This window comes from Megascapheus bottae, chromosome 10, assembly GCF_031878675.1.
Source record: "Megascapheus bottae isolate mThoBot1 chromosome 10, mThoBot2.hap1, whole genome shotgun sequence".
In the NCBI taxonomy this organism is placed as follows: Eukaryota; Metazoa; Chordata; class Mammalia; order Rodentia; family Geomyidae; genus Megascapheus; species Megascapheus bottae.
Window position 1 is genome coordinate 62,974,914 of NC_143518.1, and position 22,247 is coordinate 62,997,160.

General features: G+C 38.0%; 2 protein-coding genes across 2 annotated transcripts in view; one reads left to right on the forward strand and one right to left on the reverse strand.

The window, feature by feature from the left end:
- Positions 1–22,247, reverse strand: part of Cdc73 (cell division cycle 73) — a 93,792-nt gene that overhangs the window by 32,945 nt on the left and 38,600 nt on the right. The window lies entirely within an intron of this gene.
- B3galt2 (beta-1,3-galactosyltransferase 2) lies at positions 10,662–17,399 on the forward strand. The gene is made up of 2 exons (XM_090341481.1): positions 10,662–11,373; positions 15,460–17,399. The coding sequence occupies exon 2, from the start codon at positions 15,582–15,584 to the stop codon at positions 16,848–16,850; it is 1,269 nt and encodes a 422-aa protein (XP_090197607.1). The 5' UTR covers positions 10,662–11,373; positions 15,460–15,581; the 3' UTR covers positions 16,851–17,399.

The following is a 22,247-nucleotide window of genomic DNA, read 5'->3' on the forward strand; positions in this document are numbered from 1 at the left end:
TACTAGGGCAAAACCATTATATAGTTATTGTCAAAACAACAACAAAAACCCTGACACTAACAAGTGTAGATGAGAACCTGGAAATTCTAAAACACTGGAGAAATTAAAATACTTTGTAAGGGTGCTAACAGTGTAAAATGCACTTTCCCTGTACATCATGTGGCAGTTATTGTGACAGTACTACAAAAACAAATCAAAATACACACACACACACACACACACACACACACACACACACACACACACAGAATCGCCATGGGTCTGCGTCTGTGCTTGTGAACAAATACTCAAAAGAAGTGGAAGCTGAGCTTCAAACAGCAACACTGTTCACCCTAGCCAAGAAGTAAAAACCCAAATGTCAGCACTGACAGATAAAGGGACAAGCAAAATGAGACATGTATATAACAGAATGACACTCAGCCTTGAAAAGAATGCAATTCTGAACGCACAACATCCAGAAGCCTTGAAGACACTATGCTCAACAAAGTAAGTCAGACACTGAAAAACAACTAAGCAACTGTTTTATAATTCCACACTTATGATATATACTCACAAAGACTGAAGACACAAGAAAATTGGGGAGGTGTGAACACAGAGTTTCAATTTGCAATGATGAAAAAAAAATATTTTTTTGCTGTTTTTTTTTTGTTTCTTTTGTTTTGCTTTGTTTTTGGTGGGTCACGGGGCTTGAACTGAGCCTGGGAAGTATCCCTGAGTTCCTCAGCTCAAGGCTACCACCCTACCCTAGAGCCAAGCACCACTTCCCATTTTCTAGAGGTTAACTGGAGATAATATCTTGGGTCCTTTTGCACCTGGGCTGGCCAGATCTCAGTCTCCAGAGTAGCTAGGATTACAGGCGTGAGCCACCGTGCCCGGCTATGGAAATGTTCTGAAGATACATTTAGTGAAGGTGGCAAAATACTTTCAGTGTAGTTAATGCCACTAAATTACGTACTTTAAAACTGTTAAAATTTCACAATCAAAAACAAAAAACAAGCTGGGCACCAATGGCTCATGCCTGTCATCCTAGCTACTTAGAAGGCTGAGATCTGAGGGTCACAGTTCAAAGCCAGCCCAGGCTACAAAGTCAGCCCAGGCTACAAAGTCCATGAGACCGTTGGCTCCTCTAATAAACTACTCCGAAAAGGCCAGAAGTAGCACGGTGGCTCAAGCGGCACAGGACTAGCCTTGAGCCACCTTGAGCCAAAGAAGCTAAGGGACAGTGCCCAGGCCCTGAGTGAAAGCCCCAGGACTGGCAAAACCAAAAATACAAAAGAAGGAAAAATTATGCTTAAAGGCATAAACCAAATTCAAGTGGCAACTCAGTGGGCTTGGTGGGGATGTCTACTCCGAGCATGACCTTCCCATTGCTGAGAAGGGAGGGTGGGACCCCACATGTGATGACATGGATGTGCTACACTTACCCAGACACAGTTCCCCCCTGAAAAGCCACAGTGAAATGGGAGAGAGCCAGATGGAGTACAAAGGACCAGAAAGCTCATAGACAGATGCAAAAAAATGACAAGTAATCATGTAACATCACAGAGAAACAAGGCAAGTTTCTGTGATTTCTGACAGCTTTCCAATTTTTCAATGTATTCTTTTAAAAGCAAAGATACAATTCTTGGCTTGAGATTTTATGAAATATTCTTATAGTATTATAGTGGATATATTTTTCTTTAACTGAATAGTTTTCTGATACCTGAAAATTGAAAGTACTGTAATCTCAATGGAAGAAAAATATTTTATTGCAATCCATTTCTATTTATAGTGATTAAAACTTTGACCTGAGGTGGGCACAGTGGCTCATACCCGTAATCCTAGCTACTCAGGAGGCTGACATCTGAGGGTAGTGGTTCAAAGCCAGCCTGGGCACTAAGAGACTCTTATCTACAATTAACCACTAGAAAACGGGAAGTGGGGCTATGGCTCCACGGGTAGGTCAGTAGCCTTGAGCTGAAGAGCTCAGGGATAGCACCCAGGCCCAGAATTCAAGCTCCATGACCGAAAACACACACACACACACACACACACACACACACACACACACACACACACACACACCCCGAAAATTGGAATACACAGTAACATTACAAAGAATCAAGATATTGATTAAAAACCTAGAATACTAGTTTTTTAATTCATCATTTAGCATGCTTTCTTGGTTTGAAAATTAACTGGTTCAACAGTAAATGATGCATCATACCAAAAGAGAAACAAGTACAAATAAACTTAAAAGAATGTTTAAAAAGACAAAAAGGGCTCATGAAAACAATCTCAGTCATTAAACACATTCTAAAATGTTTGGTGAGCCAGCACCATTTTTTATATGTGTATATTCCTCTAGTTGGCAGTAAAAGGAAGACGACTAAGATGGGGAATTGAGCTGAGTGCTGAGGGCTCAAGCCTGAAATCCTACCTACCTAGGAGGATGAGATCTGAGGATCTTGATTTGAAACCAGATAAAGCAGTAAAGTCCAGAATGATCTTACCTCCAATTAATCACCAAAAAGCTAGAGGTGGAGCTGAAGCTCAAGTGGTACAATGCTAGCCTTAAGCACAAAAGATGAGGACCTGGGTGCTGTCCCTGAACTCAGGCTCCAGGACTGGTTCCTTCTGTCCTCCACTCCACCCCTCTCCCCTCCAAAATACCTGGAGATGAGCAGACTTAGTGACTGCCCCACCCAATCCACAGTGCACCTGAACAGGAAAGGCAGACAGAGATAGCACTCCTCTGACTTCTAACAAAGAACCCATTCGATCCACCTCCACGTTCCACAGAACTCACAGTGCTACAGCTCTATGTACTCAGGCCTTAGGAGCAGAAACAATACCATTGGCTCATGTCTGCATGCAAACTGTAGACTCTGTGCTTCTAAGGCTCCATAACCATGTGAGCCAATTTCAAAGTACAGAGATTAACAGTATACTAATCTGAAATGCTCCAAACTCTTGTAAGGGCTTCTGAAAGTGTTACAGCTATTTCATGTGACAAATTTCATCAAAATACAGGGACATTAAAAGTATAAAGTAACATTATTCTCCAAAGAATATATATAATGCACACATGAAACATAAATGAACTTGTTTAGGCTTAGGTCCTATCCCTAGAACATGACATTATGGTCATATAAATATTCCAAAATCTAAAATGTGAAAAACTTTTCAGTCATTACAGAAGAGCTCTTAGGGAAGAACTAAAACTAGAGCAGCACTGGTTCGGGACACTTAAACTGGAGCAGGGTGCCTCCTGCTAATTAGGTCTCAGACAGATCCTCAACGGGATCTTTGAACCGAGCTGAAAATTAGCAGTTGGTGTAAACTGGGCCTTGAAGCACTGGTAACTTTTGTAACCTGTGCAATGGATCCCTTTCCCTTACACATAGACTCGGGGAACACCTAATCCCTCCAATCCCTTTCCTTTCATTTTTGATTCTGTTTTTGTGCTGTTCCTGGGGGTTGAAATCAGATCTGAGCACTGTCCGGAGGCTTTTCCATTCAAGGCTAATGTTCTACCTCCACTTTTAGCTTTTTGGTGGTTAACTGGAGATAAAAGTTTAAGAGATTTTCCTTCCTGGGCTGGCTTTGAACCACGATCCTCAGATGTCAGCCTCCTGAGTGGCTAGGATTACAGGCGTGAGCACAGGCACCCCATTTCCAATTCCTTTCTGAACAAGACAGTGTTCCCAACTCCTAATGTCTAACACATGAGCCTAACATACGCACAACTCTATGGTTTAAATCCATTTTTTTTTAAAAAAGGCAAGTAAAAAATATAGCTAACATTTCAGAAAACATTTGGAGCACTTTTCAGGATGACGGGAACCTGTATTTTCCCAGACCTCAATATTAGTTCTAAATAAATGTAATTTTCTTTGTTCTCAACTAGGTTGATTTTATTCTCAATATAATCTATAATGCATTAACAATGTGGCTTGTTACATAAATGATAAACATATAGAAACAGATCCTGTTTATTTCCTGCTTATTTCCTATGGAGAATGTTAGACTAAAATAGCAATTAAAATTGGGACAAAGAGAGGAATAGAAGAGCTAGGTGTGTATAATTAATATCAGCCAACAATTTCAAATAACAGGGAAGGGGGGTATTTCACTCAACTCAGTGGTAAAGGTTTGCTTAGCCTACTTCTTATCTCGGGTTCCACGGGTGGGGGAGTGGTGCAGGATTGCTGAGAACAAAAAGGAGTCTCTTAGTGGTTGAAAACTTGCATCCACATGAATGAAACTGAAACATTACATTACAAAATGTAATCAGCAGTCAGGAGTGGGCTGTTGGTTCACACTTTACAAAGCAGGTGCATGATATCTGGACAAATGATTTGTTCCCCGACCCCTTTCTGATGTACTAGAGCTTGAATCCAGAGCTTTATGCTCTTGCTTGGCTTTTTCACTCCAGGCTAGACACTCCACCACTTGAGTCACACAACTTCTAAACAATTCTTTTGCAGGGTTGGCTGAGGATTAATAAAGGGATTATCTTTCTTCACTGAAAACAGGATTCTTTTATGTTTACAGTGGCATGGATTAGGAAGGTTCACTGAAACAGTGTGTAGTTTAATGGGTCCAAATTCATGATGGAACTAGCAGGCACTGCTGACTACGCTGAAGAAACCTCATTTACAAATCTTGAGGTAAGAAACTAAAATGAGGGCTAGGAGTGTGGCCTAGTGGTAGCGTGCTTGCCTAGCATGGACAAAGACCTGGCTTTGATTCCTTGGTACCACATACCTAGAAAACAGATGGAAGCGGTGCTGAGGTTCAAGTGGTAGAGCTCTAGCCTTGAGAAAGTCTAAGGACAGTGCTCAGGCCCTGAGCTCAAGGCCCAGAACTGGCAGAAAGGGAAAGGGAAAGGGAAAGGGAAAGGGAAAGGGAAAGGGAAAGGGAAAGGGAAAGGAAAAGGGAAAGGGAAAGGAAAAGGAAAAGAAGGAAAAGGAAAGGAGGGAAAAAGAGAGAGAGAGAGAGAGAGAGAGAGAGAGAGAGAGAGAGAGAGAGAGAGAGAGAGAGTGAAATAAGAATTGCTGTTATAAATAACATATATATATATATATATATATACCCTTAAAATAATTTATCATAAAACTATGCAAATCTAAAGATAGGTCACCAAATAGGATTAACTAGATGCTAACACCTCTACATAAAAAACTGGGGCCAGTGGCTCACACCCGTAATTCTGGCTACTAAGCAGGCTGAGATCTAAGGATCACAGTTCAGTCAGCCCAGCAGGAAAGTCTCTTAAGACGCTTACCTCCAACTAATCACCAGAAAAGCCAGGAAGGGGTGAAGTGGGGCTCAAGCAGTAGAGCAGTGGCCTTCAGCAAAACTGGAACACACACGCACACAAGCACACATACGCACACGCACAAACACACATACACACACATGCACACACACACAGAGTTTAAGTCTCAGAACTGCCACAAAAGAAGGGAAGAAGAAAAAAGTGAGTACAGTAATTTCACAGATGTGCTGTACTAGTGAGTCAATTGCTATCAGTATCATTGGTATAACATGACTTTTGTGAAATGGTGAACTACTGGCAAAGTTCAGTACAGCATGAAGAAAAAAGTTCAGTGCATTCTGTTGTGAAGTTGAACTGAATAACTTAACATTTAATCAGTTAAACTTACCCATTGTGTCCCAGTAACATCTTATGTTCATTTAATTATAAAGGTTTTTTACTCATGGGGATATCCAAAGAGAGACAATCAGGCATCCAACTGAAGATAGGTACAGTGATAACACAAACCTGTAATCCTGCACCTGGGAGGTAGAGGCAGGCAGATGGTGAGTTCAAGGCCACCCTAGATAACACAGTGTAGGACTGTCCCAAGGACTACAGGATTACCACTTCTCTAGCCAGTCACTAATTTTAGAGATACTTATATTTCCCGTTAAGATCCTTAATTAGTATATATGAATTAGGCATCTGTACATAGTTTCTGAAAGGAATATATGTGGCCTTATTTTTTAAGTCAAAAGAAATTCCTAAACAATATGAGTATCAGCTCAACAACTCTGTGAAAAGTGAATGAGAAAAATAAGACAGCCAACACTGACACCTGTGGCCATTCTAAGATAGCTGGTCTGCAGTTGGGCTAATTCATCCTTTGTGAACTCAAAGTAAAAAGTGATGCAAACATCATTAATGGGCTTCTTAATACAAGGGGTAATGAATTCTGAATTTTCCATTGGGCATGTATTGTAAGATTAAAGAGCAGACTTACTGAAGTAGAACTACAAGACATTTTATAACTATAAAACTTAACCAAGTACCTGTGAGTACCCGTCTAACAAGGCAACCTGTCGTATCTACCGGGTTGATTTAACCACAGAATTAAGTTTGTCAAAAGAAACTGAAGGGGCCAGGAGCATAGCCTAGTGGTAGAGTGCTCACCTAGAATGCAGGAAGCCCTGGTACTATATACACAGGGGAAAAACAGCCAGAAGTGGTGCTGTGGCTCAAGGGGCAGAGTGCTAGCATTGAGCAAAAAAGTGTCCAAGAACAGTGCCTAGGCCCTGAGTTCAAGCCCCAGGCCTGGTGGAGAGAGAGGGGGAGAGAGGGAGGGAGGGAACTGAAGGTATTAAGTATAAGATTTTTTTTTTCTTACCATTTCTCTTGACTAGAAAGAAGCAAGTTGCTAAAAGAAGTTTTATCTCATGTCTGCTCTGTTTTTTTTAAACTTCATATATAAAGCTGTTCATCAGTTTAACTTAATTTTATTATAGATGTAATAAAATTTTATATACAGTCTGACCTACTAGATAGTGTGCTTTACACAGTACCTTTCAATATACAGAGGTAAGAAAACAGCACTGTAATAGTAATATTTCAAGGCCTCAATCTAATACTGAAGGCAATCATTAAGGAGCAGGTTAACAATCAGTTCTCTTTAAAAACTAAGATACAAAGTCGGGTGGCACTGGCTCACATCTGTAATCCTAGCTACTTAGGAGGCTGAGATTTGAGGATCGAGGTTCAAAGCCAGCCAGGACACTAAAGTCTGTGAGACTCTTATCTCCAATTAATGACTAGAAAACTGGAAGCGGTGCTGTGGCTTAAGGGGTAGGGTGGTAGCCTTGAGCTGAAGAGCTCGGGGACAGGCCCAGGCCCAGAGTTCAAGTCCCATGACTGACTCAAAACAAAACTAAGATACATAATAACATATCCAGATAGACATCTACAAGTCCACTCAAAAGGACTGACAAAGAAAGGTGCAAGCACTGGTGGCTCAGAGCCTTATCCTACCTACTCAGACCTGAAGATCACCGTTCAAAACCAGTCCAGCCAGGAAAGTCTGTGAGGTTTCTTGTTTATCTCTAATGAACCACCAAAATGCCAACAGTGGACATAAATTTTTTAAGTATTTTTGAAGTATTAGCAAAAATTATTTGTTGTAACACAGTATAAATAAGTGAGCTGTATCAAAATATCCTATGTATAACTAACACAAGCTAATCAATATTATCTCCTTTCCTGGAGAAAGAACAGAGAATTTATCTGAATCATCCTCATACTTTTAACGTTAAAATGCTGTCGGTAAGTGTAAATGTTAGTATACAGTAGCAGATTTACAGGTATTTTTTGAAAAGTGAAACTAAAAATACCGTGGCATCGAATGATTCCCATAAATGCTGTGTCGGGCATGGGAAATCCTCCGTTTCTCCAGCGGCTATGTCATCTCAATATTTAAGAGTGGATTGTAGGACCGGGAATCTAGCCTCATGGTAGAGTGCTTCCCCAGCATGCACAAAGCCCTGGGTTTGATTCCTCAGTTCCACATACACAGAAAAAGGTAGAAGAGGTGCTGTTCTCAAATGGTAGAGTGTTAACCTTGAGAAAACCCAAGGACAGTGTCCAGGCCCTGAATTCAAGCCCCAGGTCTGGCCAAAAAAAAAAAAAAAAAAAGACGGGCCAGGAGTTTGGCCTAGTGGTTAAAGTGCTTGCCTAGCATGCAAGAAGACCCGGGTTCGATTCCTCGGTACCACATATAGAAAAAAAACCGGAAGTGGTGCAGAGGCTCAAGTGGTAGAGCTCTAGCCTTGAGAAAGTCCAAGGACAGTGCTCAAGCCCTGAGCTCAAGCCCAGGACTGGCAAAAAAAAAAAAAAAAAGAATGGGTTATAAGAACAAAGAAAATCTTGCTTTGAAGCTCAGAAAGACCTCTTTCTAAATCACTCATTAGCTGACTCATTAGGCATTACCTCCTCACCTTTAAAATAATATAAACTAAAACTATCATATGGAACAAAGGTCTTTTTTTTTTTTTTTTTACAATCTTGGGACTTGAACACAGGGGCAGGGCACTGTCCCTGAGCTTCTTTTTGCTCAAGGCTAGCACTCTACCACTTTAAGCTACTGAGCCACGGTGCTACTTCCAGCTTTTTCCTTTATATGGTACTGTGGAATCAAACCTGGGGTTTCATGCATGCTAGGCAAGTGCACATCCCTAGCCAAAGGCCATTTTTATAACAGTTCATACAGTAAAAATGACTTGACCTTTGTTCCTCCATGATAGTTTTACTACACATAAAATAAATTGAATAAATGGGCAGTGCCGTCGATCTCACATTCAAATCCTATAGGAGGAGTCACTGTCAAACATTAATTTACAAAAATCTATTTCTACTTGTAGAGAGTCAGTTAAGTATGTTCATAAACAATATTCTCTTGCCTAGCTTGTCTTATTGCTATTTAAAAAAGAACTGGTAAGTGTTGGTAGTGTGAGTGACTATAAGAACTAAATGCCAGGGCTGGGAATGTGGCTTGGTGGTAGAGAGCTTATATACATGCAAGAAGCCAGGGATTTGATTCTACAGCACCATATAAACAGAAAAGGCCAGAAGTGGCACTGTGGCTCAAGTAGCAGAGTGCTATCCTTGAGCAAAAAGAAGCTCAGGGACAGTACTCAGGCCCTGAGTTCAAGCCCCAGGACTGGCAAAGAGATGGGGGAGAAAGGGAGGAGCTAAATGCCAAGGCCTGGGTTCTAGTCCTTAAAATTCAATCCAGAGTCGGGCACTGGCGGCTCATGCCTGTAATCCTAGCTACTCAGGAGGCTTAAATCTGTGGATTATGGCTCAAAAGCCAGCCCTGGCAGAAAAGTCCATGGACTCTGGTCTCCAATTAATCACCAAAAAACCAGAAGTAGAGCTCTGGCCCAGATTGGTAAAGTGCTAGTTCAACTCCAATCCCCATGACCAAAGGAAAAAATTTCAACTAAGAAAAACAAAGCTTTAGACTATGTTTCCAGTTTATAACATTTTCTCTTTCATAATAATCTTTCCACAATTTCTAGAAAAGCCACATAATAAATATTAGGATAAATTAGTTTGACATCTTTATTCAGTTGAAATAATAGGTCTTTTGTGGAGACAAGTGAGATGAAAAATATGTGTAACTACAAACATATAGCCAAAGCTCTAGCATTTCAATTTCTGAGAGCTATGTCCCTAGAGTATCAGAGAAAAACTGAGAATTTATTATTTAAAATACAAAAAAATCTGTCACTGTGTTCACAGAAAAACAAGAAACAAGTTACCAAATGCTCAGGAGACTAACCACTAAGTAGGAGTTCAGAGGACCTAATACAAAATCTATCTGTTATAGCAGGATAAGTAAACATAATTGGGTCAAATCTCATCACCTAGACCATGTTTCAATAAAAGTATATCACATATATTATTTTGTTCAATTTTATAATGCATGTACTTGTTGTTTTGTTTTGGTTTTTTTTGGGGGGGGAGGGGGGGAGTTCAGTCGTGGGGCTTGAACTCTGGGCCTGGGCATTGTCACTGAGCTCTTCAGCTTAAGGCTACCATCCTACCCCTACAACTTCTGGTTTTCTAGTGGCTAACTGGAGATAAGAGTCTCACAGACTTTAGTGCCCCAGCTGGCTTTGAACCTGGATCCTCAGATCTCAGTCTCCTGAGTAGGTAGGATTATAGGCGTGAGCCACTGTGCCTGGTTGCATGTTCTTTTAAAGAAAGAAAAAAAAAAACCAAACTGTTGATCCTAAAAAGTGATTAAAAGTAAACTTTCTTGCCTTCAAAACCACTATGAACTACAGAGAACCAAATCAGCAGACTGTCACAGTACACATGGAGCGATTCTTGACAGGCCATTTATATAAACTGCAGAATACAGAGGAGAAAAACCTAGGTTACTAATGAACGACAAAATTGTCTATGAGTATTAACTTGAACCTTATCAAAATCAGAGCACTTCAAACAAACAAACAAAAAAAACACACTTTCAAGGCCAGGCATGAACTGAAGGGGTTAACTTATTCAGCTTACATAAAAAAGTAGATATTGATTATACCTTACAGAAACTTGTATGAAACATGAGAGCCACCACCTAAGACAGAAAATATTTAGAAAGCCTATGCTTTATTTTTCAAAGGGAATTAAACTGTAAGAAAAATCATAATCCCCATTTCATAATCATTCCATTTTCATATTATCTACTCATCACTACACTTGTACTAAATATATAGGATTTTTCACATACAAGCAAAATGTCTAAGCCTCTCCCTACCTTAGGCTTTTAGTCAAGATGAATGCAAACAATCACGTGGGATCCAGCCAAGCAGTGACGTTAAATTCTGCTCTGTCAGAGAGAGCATCTGTCAAGCCCACATTTAAACTGCTCCTGCCTGTGCAGCAGCTGAGGACGCGTGGATTTCATCTTACAGCCTAAAACCCCAGCAAAACTGCTCAAAAATCCTTCCTGCAGCTGCCAGGCAACCAGGAAAGGAGAGGAAAATCCCGTTCTTTCTCCACACACCCGGAGCACCAGATTCGGCTCTGCTGCTTCCCAGTGCAGCTCAGGGTTATTACTAGAAATATGGAAACTGAGAAGAGAACACAGCACTGCATTGTCCAGCCAGGAAAACAACAGAGGTAAAAACCTTCAATGCATCAACTGTCGGAAAGAGGCAACAGTGCTCTGCTTCTTTTGTTTAACAAAGGAGAGGGAAAATGAAAGAAAGGGAAAATCTCAGAAGAGGAGGATCCATATGAGCCAGGAGGCTATAACAGATGCAAAAAGCTTCAATGCATCAACTGTCGGAAAGAGTCAACAGTGCTACAAATAGAACGGACAACTCTGGCTCTTTTGTTTAACAAAGGAGAGGGAAAATGAAAGAAAGGGGAAATCTCAGAAGAGGAGGACCCATATGAGCCAGGAGTCTAACTAGAAGACACACAGACACTGGACACTGGACACTGGAAAGCGATCGCAGACTGTGGGGGATGTGCGCATGTTCCATCGCATCGTTCTGCTGAAGTGATGGCGTGCCAAAAGTATGTTCAGTGGCATAATCCTCTCCACACAAATGGCCCGACCAAGGAAGGTACGTGGATATCTTGTATACGATACTCATTTAAATGTGTTGCCTTTTTATGGCTCTGAAGGCACTGATACTTGATAAACAAGTTCAGACAGTTCACTGCCCTTGAAACTATGAAAGGATTCCAAAATATATGATTTTAAAATCTGTTTTGTTCAGAAAACAAGCTGTCCCTGCTTTATTCAGCTAATAGATAGCTGGAAGTAATTCTGGAGTATTAACGCATGAGAAAATAAAATAAGCAGATATAGCTAAAGAATTTTCTAAGGAAATAAACTTAAAATCTGTAGCCCTTTACAGTAAACATGGCAATTCTCTATCAAATTAGGTCAAATTGAATCCTATTCTAGTAAATTAAAGAGCACTCTTGAAAATGGCTATCAAGAGACAATGCAGTGAAATTACATTAAGCAGTATCAAGTATGGTCTTTGCATTAGAAGCCTGGCTGCGAAGTCCTTCTGAAACAACATCTCAATAGTTCATAGTAATGAAGTCTCCCCCATAATATCCACCACCTCCTCCAATAAAGAAGATAGATAATAAACACAAACTAAGAACATGCTGACAAATTTTAGGTATTACTGAGCTACAAGAAAATACTAAAAGGAAAACATTAGCACAGGATCACATAGGTTGTGTGAGTTTATGCACAGCACACCACCACAGTAGTCACATGTTATTCCAGGTCCACGAACACAACTTTAAACAAAGAGATGTCAATAATTGTTCGGCTTTTTTAAGTACCCCATTTATCTTAGGTAACAGATTTACTTTAAATGACCAAATCTAAGATTATTTCCGGAGAGCATGTTAAACGTAAAATTATAACATAAAAACACTTGGATATAAAAGAAATCCACTACTAGCATTGCAAGATCAAAAAAATTCACATAAATGTAGCTAATGTCTTCTAGGCTATATTAACACACAGTAATAAACTACTGCTGTAAAAATAAAGATAAATCAAACTATGTTAGCAACAATCCTCATAAAAAAATAGGACTCAAGAACTCAGATACTATATTAAAATTTTCCAAACATATCAAATCTTGATTTTTTCCTGGCTTCATGCAATTCACTACCTTAATACTTAATTACAAAGGGCAAACATTTTAAGACACTTTAAACAATGTGTTCCAAAATTAAGATTAAACAAATTCAATATTCTCATTCATAACCACGAATGTTTATCTTAATAAAATTTAATATCAGATACTATAAATAAAAACATGGTTCTAAAAATTAAGTACTTCTTGGAACTTGATCAATGTCATAGTCACCAATTAAGCAGTTTAGCAAGCTAGCTATCTCAAAATACAGGCTCAGAAGTTTTTCTATAAAAGTAGCACTTAAATCTAGATCTTTTTTTTTTACCGAACTAAATACATTAAGTTCTAAAAGTCAAATGATTAAAACTCTGTATGTGTGAGAGAACCACATTTTATAACGGCATGCTTCTTAACTTCATAAGATATAAATACATACTGATATACTTGGAAATTTTCAAGTCTAAAAGATAAATCATAACTATTTCTATTCTAAAAAATACAAAATGCAAAACTGCTATTTTTGTATACCAAGATATTTAACTTTCACTTTGCAAGATTTAAAATACAATAGGCATTAAGTAGAAAATAAGGAGAAATAGTTGCTTCAATTTTGCTTTCTCTTTAACAGTAAAATTATGGTAAATACCTGAAAAACTTCTAACAAAACATTTTGAAGGCTAGAGTTTCACTTGAGTTTCATTGTATCAGTGGGAGATTAACAAAAAAGGCTTATGTGGATTTCAAGCCTCTTCAGACTATATTAGTAAAACAGTATGAATAAGATACATGTTAATCACATGATGCAATACAATTATATTCGAATCATAATTATACACTTACACTAAGAGTACACCTCCATTTGCTATTTTCTGTAATAGGAAATACTTTGGGACTTACTACTACTATGGTATCTTCACTAACTTCTTCAGTCTTCTATTTACTCAAATATCTGATCTTATATTTACTGCTTCTTAAAAAATTAATTTACACTTTTAAAAGACACACAAAACACCCTCAAATAGGTTCTAAACACTGCGATGACAGAAGATAGAAAGCTGATACATATGTTATGTTTAGAATACTTGAAGCAGATCAAATAAACCTGTTTCTTTTCCGTTTTAATACACAGCCCTCATATGTTCCAGTCTCTTTATGAAGGGATATCATTACTATTTACAAGACATGTCATTTTCTAATAAAAGCTTTAAAGTAATTTCCTAGTCTGGACAGAATGGTCAGGTAGTTACAAGCATAAGTAGGAAAATAGGTAGTGTTTTCCGCTTACTCGTAGCATAACAATAATTTTTGACAGACTATCCTTGGTCTTTATGATACCAATGGACTACTAATTTTTTTAAGTAAATTAATGAACAGTGAATTACTTTTTGAAACTCCAAATTTTGAAAACCGCACTATACACATTTATCAAAACTTTCCAGTAATTTTTATATTTGTTAAATATTATAATTGCTAAATGCACAATTTACTTTCAAATACTAGAAATTATCAAACGCTGGTGTCTGCTGTTAAACACTTTGGAGATGTATTCAAATTCCTACCTACTTGCTCCTCCTAGTGGCTACTGCTAGAATAGCACATTCATTCATCTACATCTAACACTTCCAATCAATATTTTCAAGATGCCTATCTTTATGCATGGGAATTTTACTCTACAATTATTCAGAGATACATGAATTTACATGCCACTGCCTAAAATAACTAATCTCAAAGTTTCATATTTCATTGAGCATGAGTCAGTATTTATTACAGGCTAACCACATTTACTTTCAAGAATAATTTCAAATAAACTAATGTTCCCATATTAAAATCTCACTAATTTCTTTTGCTCAAAGAAATAATTTTCAGTACAAAATTCAAATTAAAACTACGCATTTTTAGTATCTATCCCAAACGTTTGCTTCTCTTTCTTCCACGAAGTCAAATTCCAGATCATTTACCTCTATTACCCCACCTCAAGTTCTTGAACCAGAAAGTCTAAGAATGCAGAGAAAGAAACTGAAAACAAATTATAGACAAGTTTGTGCTGCACAGTGTAAAAGCTTTTTTTTAAGTATGGGACACCATGAACCTACCCCATACTGAATTTTTTTTTATTAGCTATTTTTAAGCAGTCTACAAAGAAGTTGCCATTTCTGACCTCTGGTAATTTGCTTTAAATATACAGTGCTTTACATGTTAGTCTACAAGAAGACTAAAAATTAACAAATTCTGCATCAAAAGACAACTTAAGAATGTTTTAAAATGTACTTTTGTGAAAATTTGATGTCTAAAACCACAGATAACTAAAGATAATCGCTTGTTATATTTTAAAATAAATCTTCAAATGCAAGGACAATGAGCTTTATATACTTCATATCTTGTTGTGGAAGGTTAAATTAGAAGAGTACTCCAAACCATTAATCATTTACTACTGTCTAAAAATCCCACCCTGAAGTTACTGGACCCTGAAATTCATTTTGACAGGTGCATCTTCTCATTGACTTTCTCAGCACAGTGGGGGCCAATGGGAAACATGCCAAGCACTGTACTGTGACTAACAGAACTCTGCTATAATCAACCTTGCACTGTTTGTCCCACGAATGACACATGACCATTTTACAAAGAAGGCCGCTGACAGAGCACCATACCATCAATGGTATGTCAAATCAATTTTAATTAATATCAATAAAATTTCCATCTGCTCTTGAGGCTTTCCTACACAGCCTCTGTCAGGAAGCAAGTAACATTTTTCTTTTCTACACACACACAACTTTTAAATCTCTAACCAAGATCAAAGGTATAAATGTCCCGAGTTCCTAAAACAATGACATAACCAGAAAAAAAAAGAGGGGGGATATTAATACTGTCCTCAGTGTGTTGCAAAAAGAAGCAAATTCCAGGCTCTGCTTCTGGGCTAGCCCACGTTCACAGCTTTAAAAATCCCTTCCTATTTGCCTTAGTTTTATTAGTATTCAGAAGCCCTTTCAAACCATTTTGAGAGATCTAGCATATTTAAACCTTTATACTTTGTCTTTACAGAATGACTGCAAGGGACACGTGACTGAATCAAAACCAGATGACAAAGAGCAGCACTGACACAGGAGAAAAAGCAGTATTCAGGACCACCAATATTTCACACACCACTACTGGATATTTACAACATGCTTCAGTGGAGAAGACGACACTGCTGCTTTGTAAAGATGACCTGGAATGCTAAGAGGTCTCTGTTCCGAACCCATCTTATTGGGGTACTTTCTCTAGTGTTTCTCTTTGCTATGTTTTTGTTTTTCAGTCATCATGACTGGCTGCCAGGCAGAGCTGGATTCAAAGAAAACCCTGTGATGTACAGTTTCCGGGGATTTCGTTCTACAAAAAGTGAGACAAACCACAGCTCTCTACGAAACATTTGGAAAGAAACAGTCCCTCAGACTCTAAGACCCCAAACTGTAACCAACTCCAACAACACAGACCAGTCACCACAAGGAGTTACGGGATTGGAGAATACACTCAGTGCCAACAGGAGTATTTACACTGAAAAGGGTACTAGACATCCTAACACTTATCACTTCAAATATATCATCAACGAGCCTGACAAATGCCAGGACAGAAGCCCTTTCCTAATACTACTAATAGCTGCAGAACCTGGACAAATAGAGGCTAGAAGAGCGATCCGGCACACGTGGGGCAATGAGAGTCTAGCACCTGGTATCCAAATAACACGGATTTTTTTATTAGGCCTAAGTATTAAGCTAAATGACTACCTTCAACATGCAATATTGGAAGAAAGCAGACAGTATCATGACATAATTCAACAGGACTACTTAGACACATACTACAACTTGACTATCAAAACATTAATGGGTATGAACTGGGTTGCAACATACTGTCCACACAGTCCTTATGTCATGAAGACAGACAGTGACATGTTTGTCAACACCGAATACTTGATACATAAGTTACTGAAGCCAGATCTGCCTCCGCGGCGTAATTATTTCACTGGGTACCTAATGAGAGGCTATGCGCCCAATCGAAACAAAGATAGCAAGTGGTACATGCCACCAGACCTCTACCCAAGTGAACGCTACCCTGTCTTCTGTTCCGGAACTGGTTATGTTTTTTCTGGAGATCTAGCAGAAAAGATATTTAAAGTTTCTTTAGGTATCCGTCGTTTACACCTGGAAGACGTGTATGTAGGGATCTGTCTTGCCAAGTTAAGAATTGATCCTGTACCCCCTCCCAACGAGTTCGTGTTCAATCACTGGCGAGTTTCTTATTCAAGCTGTAAATACAGCCACCTAATTACCTCTCATCAGTTCCAGCCTAGTGAACTGATAAAATACTGGAACCATTTACAACAAAATAAGCACAATGCCTGTGCCAACGCAGCAAAGGAAAAAGCAGGCAGGTATCGCCACCGTAAATTACACTGAAAAAGAGGATTGTTTGCTCAAGTGTACAATCTGTAAATATTGCTAAAAAGCATGTATAGTTAAGATCAATGACATCTATAGGACAAGGTTTAGTAAAAATTCACCACATAAAAGAATTTGAATTTTTTTAATTTCTGAAGGTAATTCTTAACACTTCACTGTTATGATTTAAGTACCCCAGAAGAATCTATTTTTTAAAAATGTATAAGGGGATTCTGTGTATTAACATGCAATAACAAGCATGCATACATCAAATGGGTCAAATCTTATGTTGGAGCCAATGAAAGGTATCCCCATACATTTTCCACAAAAATTTTCATTTAAAAAAAATAAAAGTCATGTAGACTTAACTTCTCATTTGAATATAAAAATTAAATGTAAATAAAACACTACCATCAATTTTAAGAAAACTTTGTAATTGTGTAAAGGACAAATTCTCAGACCTATAACAGTGTTCTGAAGATCAAATTCATGTACTAAGATTTAGTTATTTCATAAACTCAAAGTTCAGGATTTACTTTTTTTAATAATTAAAATACTCAATCTTAATTTTTTGTTAATACTCATATTTGGGGAAAGTTATTTAAATATGACATGATAAAATGTGAAAAAATGTGTCTCAGGCTCAAATTTTTATTTTAAAAAGTTATTAAATGCTTCAAAACAGATAAATTTTCTTTCTTCGTTGGTATTAAGGGGCCACTCTAGTGCTTCATGAGTTATTTGAATAGATCCAGTACTGCAGCCTTCAAGAGTACCATTATTTAACTTCATCTCTACCTGATTTCAAGTATGTTTGTAAGAACCAATCACATTCCTCAAACACACAAAAATAATCACTTAGAAAGCACCAAGAGGATATAGTGTTGAAGAAAGAATACAGTAGCAGTTTCATTCAGTATTCTGACACATATCTAAAAAGCTGCAAAATACAGGAAGTTTCTTTACTGGTGATAGGTATGCACATGCCATATTTATTTTATGGCACTGATTTCTTGCTCTAAGAGCCAAGTTTACAAGCCTAGAGCTTTTAATTTGGTAGATGATAAATATTTTACATCATGAATTAAAAGCTTCTGGAGAAGGATGGGGAAAGAGTTTAAAATGTTTGACGAGCACTTGATTCTTGGAAGGGCAATGTCTACAATGCACTTTTATCAAGATTTTAATAAAAAAAAAGTTAAAAGAGCTTTTGTTGATGAGTGTCATGATACAAAGGCTTTCACAATTTGTTTGGCTTCATTATGAATTTTAAAAATCAAGACTTACGGCCAGGAGAGTTTGGCCTACTGGTAGAGTGCTTGCCTAGCATGCACAAAGACCCGGGTACCACATACATAGAAAAAAGCTGGAAGTGGTACTGTGGCTCAAGTGGTAGAGCAATAGCCTTGAGAAGAGTCCAAGGGCAGTGCTCAGACCCTGAGTTCAAGCCCTACAACTGGCAAAATTCAATTAATCAATCAAGACTTACTAGCCTACTAACTCTCAAAAAGCATTTTTAACCCCTATAAGGACACAAATTTCTCAAACTTAAGTCAGGATCTCAATTCTAGCAACAATCACTGGTTGTATTATGTATTATACTATGGTGGCACTATGTATTTTAGCTTATAATCATGAAAATGTGTAAATATTTACTATTTAATATGTTAAATTTTACTTCTATTTATCTCTTATTTTCTAATCAATTGCCAAGTGGTCTAGTCTACATCAAGTAATTCAAAAACAATAAGCTGTGAAACTCCCAGCTACTGATTCAAGCCTATTTTTCATTTAATTTTAAATACTGCAGAATGACCAATATTACTAAGCAAAACTGATACATACAAGGATAACCCAATCAGGTCGGTACTTACTGAAAATCAGAAGACTCTATCAGTATAGAAAAATTCGCTCAGCTGGGCACAGTGGCTCACACCTGTAATCCTAGTTACTCAAGAGGCTGAAATCTGAGGACCGTGGTTCAAAGCCAGTCCAGGCACTAAAGAATGTGAGACTCTTCAATTAATCACTAGGAAACGGGAAGTGGTGCTGTGGCTCAAGGGGTAGGGCAGTAGCCTTGAGCTGATGAGCTCAGAGACAGCACCCAGGCCCAGAGTTCAAGCCCCATGACTCATAAGAAAAAAAAAGGAAAGGAAAAAGAAAATTTTCCTTCTCATTTATATCTGAAAACTTTTTAAAAGGCAATGTGTATGTGTGAGTGTATACAGGTATGTGTGTGCAGGTGTGTAAGTAGAAATAGAATGCACGTTTTATTTGTACAAAATATGATCATAATAATACAGAATCTTTTAAGAACAGTATTTTTCTTCTGTAAAAATTCAGGCTTAAGGAAAGACATAAGTCAGGTGCAATGGCTCAAGCCTGTAATCCTAGCTACTCAGGAGGCTAAGATCTGAGGATCACGGTTCAAAGCCAGCCCACACACTAAAGTCCGTGAGACTCTTATTTCCAATTAACCAAGGGAAAACCTTAAGTGGCACTGTGACTCAACGGGTAGGGCAATAGCCCTGAGGTGAAGAGCTTAGGGACAATGCCCAGGCCCAGAGTTCAAAGTCCTACAACCAACAAAAAAAGAAAGGACTTACAAAAATGAGACCAAGTCCAACATAAAAAACTAGATATGAAGTGCAAGCATAGTATCTAGTAAAGCACAAAAGTATGAGTTCAATACCCTTCACCATAAGCTTAAAAGCAGACATGAAAATCAGAATTCTTAGCAGATATTTAAAATTCTTTTTCAGATATAAATTTAAATCATTTTTATGTTCCTAATAATTCCATCTTGAAAAACAAGGGTAATGTGCTGACATTCTGAGTACTTGAAAAGCATTCGACTAGTGAAGTTTCTCAGTAAAGCCCAAAGTCCTTCATTTGCAGTGTGGTGGTGTATGCCAATCATCCCTGCACTCAAGAGGCCCAGGGACAAGGGTAACGGCCAAGCTCAAGGTCAGCCAAGCTACACAGCTATATCCTGTATCTCAAAAAAAAAAAAACTTTATTTTATATAAAATAGTCTACAATTTATTATGAAACTTCACTTTTTGCAATCTCCAAACTAACTGCTTGAGCTAAGAAAGCTAATATTTAAATATATCACCAATTGTTAACTGTGTTTTCTTTATCCTAATACTATGTAATTTTTGTATGCATAAAAACATAATTTTAAATGACAACACTGGATTTAAAGAAAAAGATTATAAAATCAATTATGTATGTTATGCTCAGAATGTGAATAGGTATTTTAGAAGGAAAATATCAAAACTTTGTTTACAATGTTAGTTTAATAAGATTAGACATAATGAAATTCTGTATCACCTCAATAACTCATACTTCTCATCTTTTTTGTATGTAGCATAATCATATATGCTGTAAACTAGAACCTTATTTATATCTATTTCCAAGAAATTCTACAAAACTAATACCAACAACCACAGAAAGACTATTGACAAATTATGCAAACAGTGTACTTGTTACTATGTTATACAGGACCTCATATAATCTTCATAGAAACACTAAGAAGGAGTCCCGAGATTGTCTTAGTGGTAGAGTGCTTGCGCCTAGCATGTACAAACACTCAGGCTCAATTCATTGGTATCATATACATAGAAAAAAGCTGGAAGTGGTGCAGTGGCTCAAGTGGTAGGGCTCTAGCCTTGAGAAAGCCCAAGGACAGTGCTCATGCCCTGAGTTCAAACCTGTGGACTGACCAAAAAAAAAAACCACTAAGATTGGAAAGACTCATCCAAGAGGTTCAAGCAAAGCTAGTAAAATCAGATTTGATGAAAGCCATGTCAAAGATTATGCTGTTAGTCGCTGCACTGTTCTATGCCACATCTCACATATGACGGCTCTGAGACAGTCACAATCTACAAAGCTAAGCACAACAGCCTAAGCGTTCCTCTAGCTCCAATGCCCTGTTCATTCTTCATTCTTTGCCAAGGATCTCCAAGCTTCATAGCTATTCACATACTGGACTATGGCACCAGATGTTAGGTAGGTAAGTAAGAGGAAGGAAGGGAGGGAGGGAGGGAATCTGTAAATAGCAAGTACGTCTCAGAAATTATAAAAGGTGCTTCTTTTGAGGTACTATTGGCTATTTTAATAGCCAAAATAGTACATTTACCCATTACACTATCCAATCATTTATCATGTGTGGTGAAGTAGTTTTAAAGCCAGATAGCTAGTTCAGGCCAATACCCCCCCATCTTGTGCTTACTGCTTGCCTAGAATATTTGGCCAATTAAAGACTTAACAAGAAAAAAAAATGGCATCTTACATAAACTTCAGTATTGTATAGACATTACTTGCAACAGACATTGACAATATACTTCAAATACTCAAGTGTCTAGACACTGTGTACTTCACAAAAAAACTGGTCATGATACAGTCCACCAACACACATTCCCTTAAGGGATACCAGGGCTGAACTACTCTCAAGATACAGAAAACGACTTCCTCTCCTTCACCCTACAAATGACTGAAGCACGACTGAAGTACCCACTTGCCTCCACATATTTACTATTTTATTTTCAAACTAAACCTCATTTAAATCTCACTTAAAACAGTATCCTAAATCCTGAAAAGAGAAAATACCAATAATCAATAGCATCACAGACTACTCAACAGAAATCTGTAACAAAATATGTAAAATCTTATGTTTTCATAGCATGTAACATAATGCTTTCAGAAATGACTTTTAAGAACTAGGGGAGTGTGGCTCCATGACAGACCATTTTTGCCCAGCAAGGTCCTGAGGTCAAACTCTCAGTACTGCCCCCCCCAAAAAAAGAACTAAAAATAAATTTCAACAGGAGTTTTAGTACTAAGTGGCCAGACTAAGACAGTCAATGGTGTTCTAGAACTCTGCTTTCATCTTAACAGCACCTCCACTCCAGTCCTGGGGCTTGAACTCTGGGGGCCTGGGTGCTGTGTCTAAGCTTTGTGCTCAAAGTTAGTGCTCTACCACTGTGGCCACAGCTCCACTTCTGGCTTTTGGGTGATTAATTGGAGATAGGTGACTCACAGCTTCCTACGTAGGCTGGTTCTGAACCACAATCCTCAGATCTCAGCCTTCCAAATAGCTAGGTTTACAGGCACGAACCACCTGCTCTTTTTTTATACCTTAAATCAAGTCAGGCCAAATCAATGTTCATTTAAAACTGGAACACTAATAAATACATTAATGATTTTTAAACGGAAATAACCACAGAAAGAAAAACAATTTCTTACTATGAATCAATACGATCAACTAACTTGATAGACAAAAAAAAAAAACTCAGAAAAATCAGCCAAAAATAAAATTAAGATAATAAACCACATAGGAACCTATTGCACTGTATGGATACAATCTAATAATTGAAGTGATGACATCAACCAAGATGCACTGCACTCAAA

Excerpts from the sequence above, each read along its gene's own strand:
- B3galt2 (XM_090341481.1), top strand. The coding sequence starts at position 15,582 with ATGCTTCAGTGGAGAAGACGACACTGCTGCTTTGTAAAGATGACCTGG.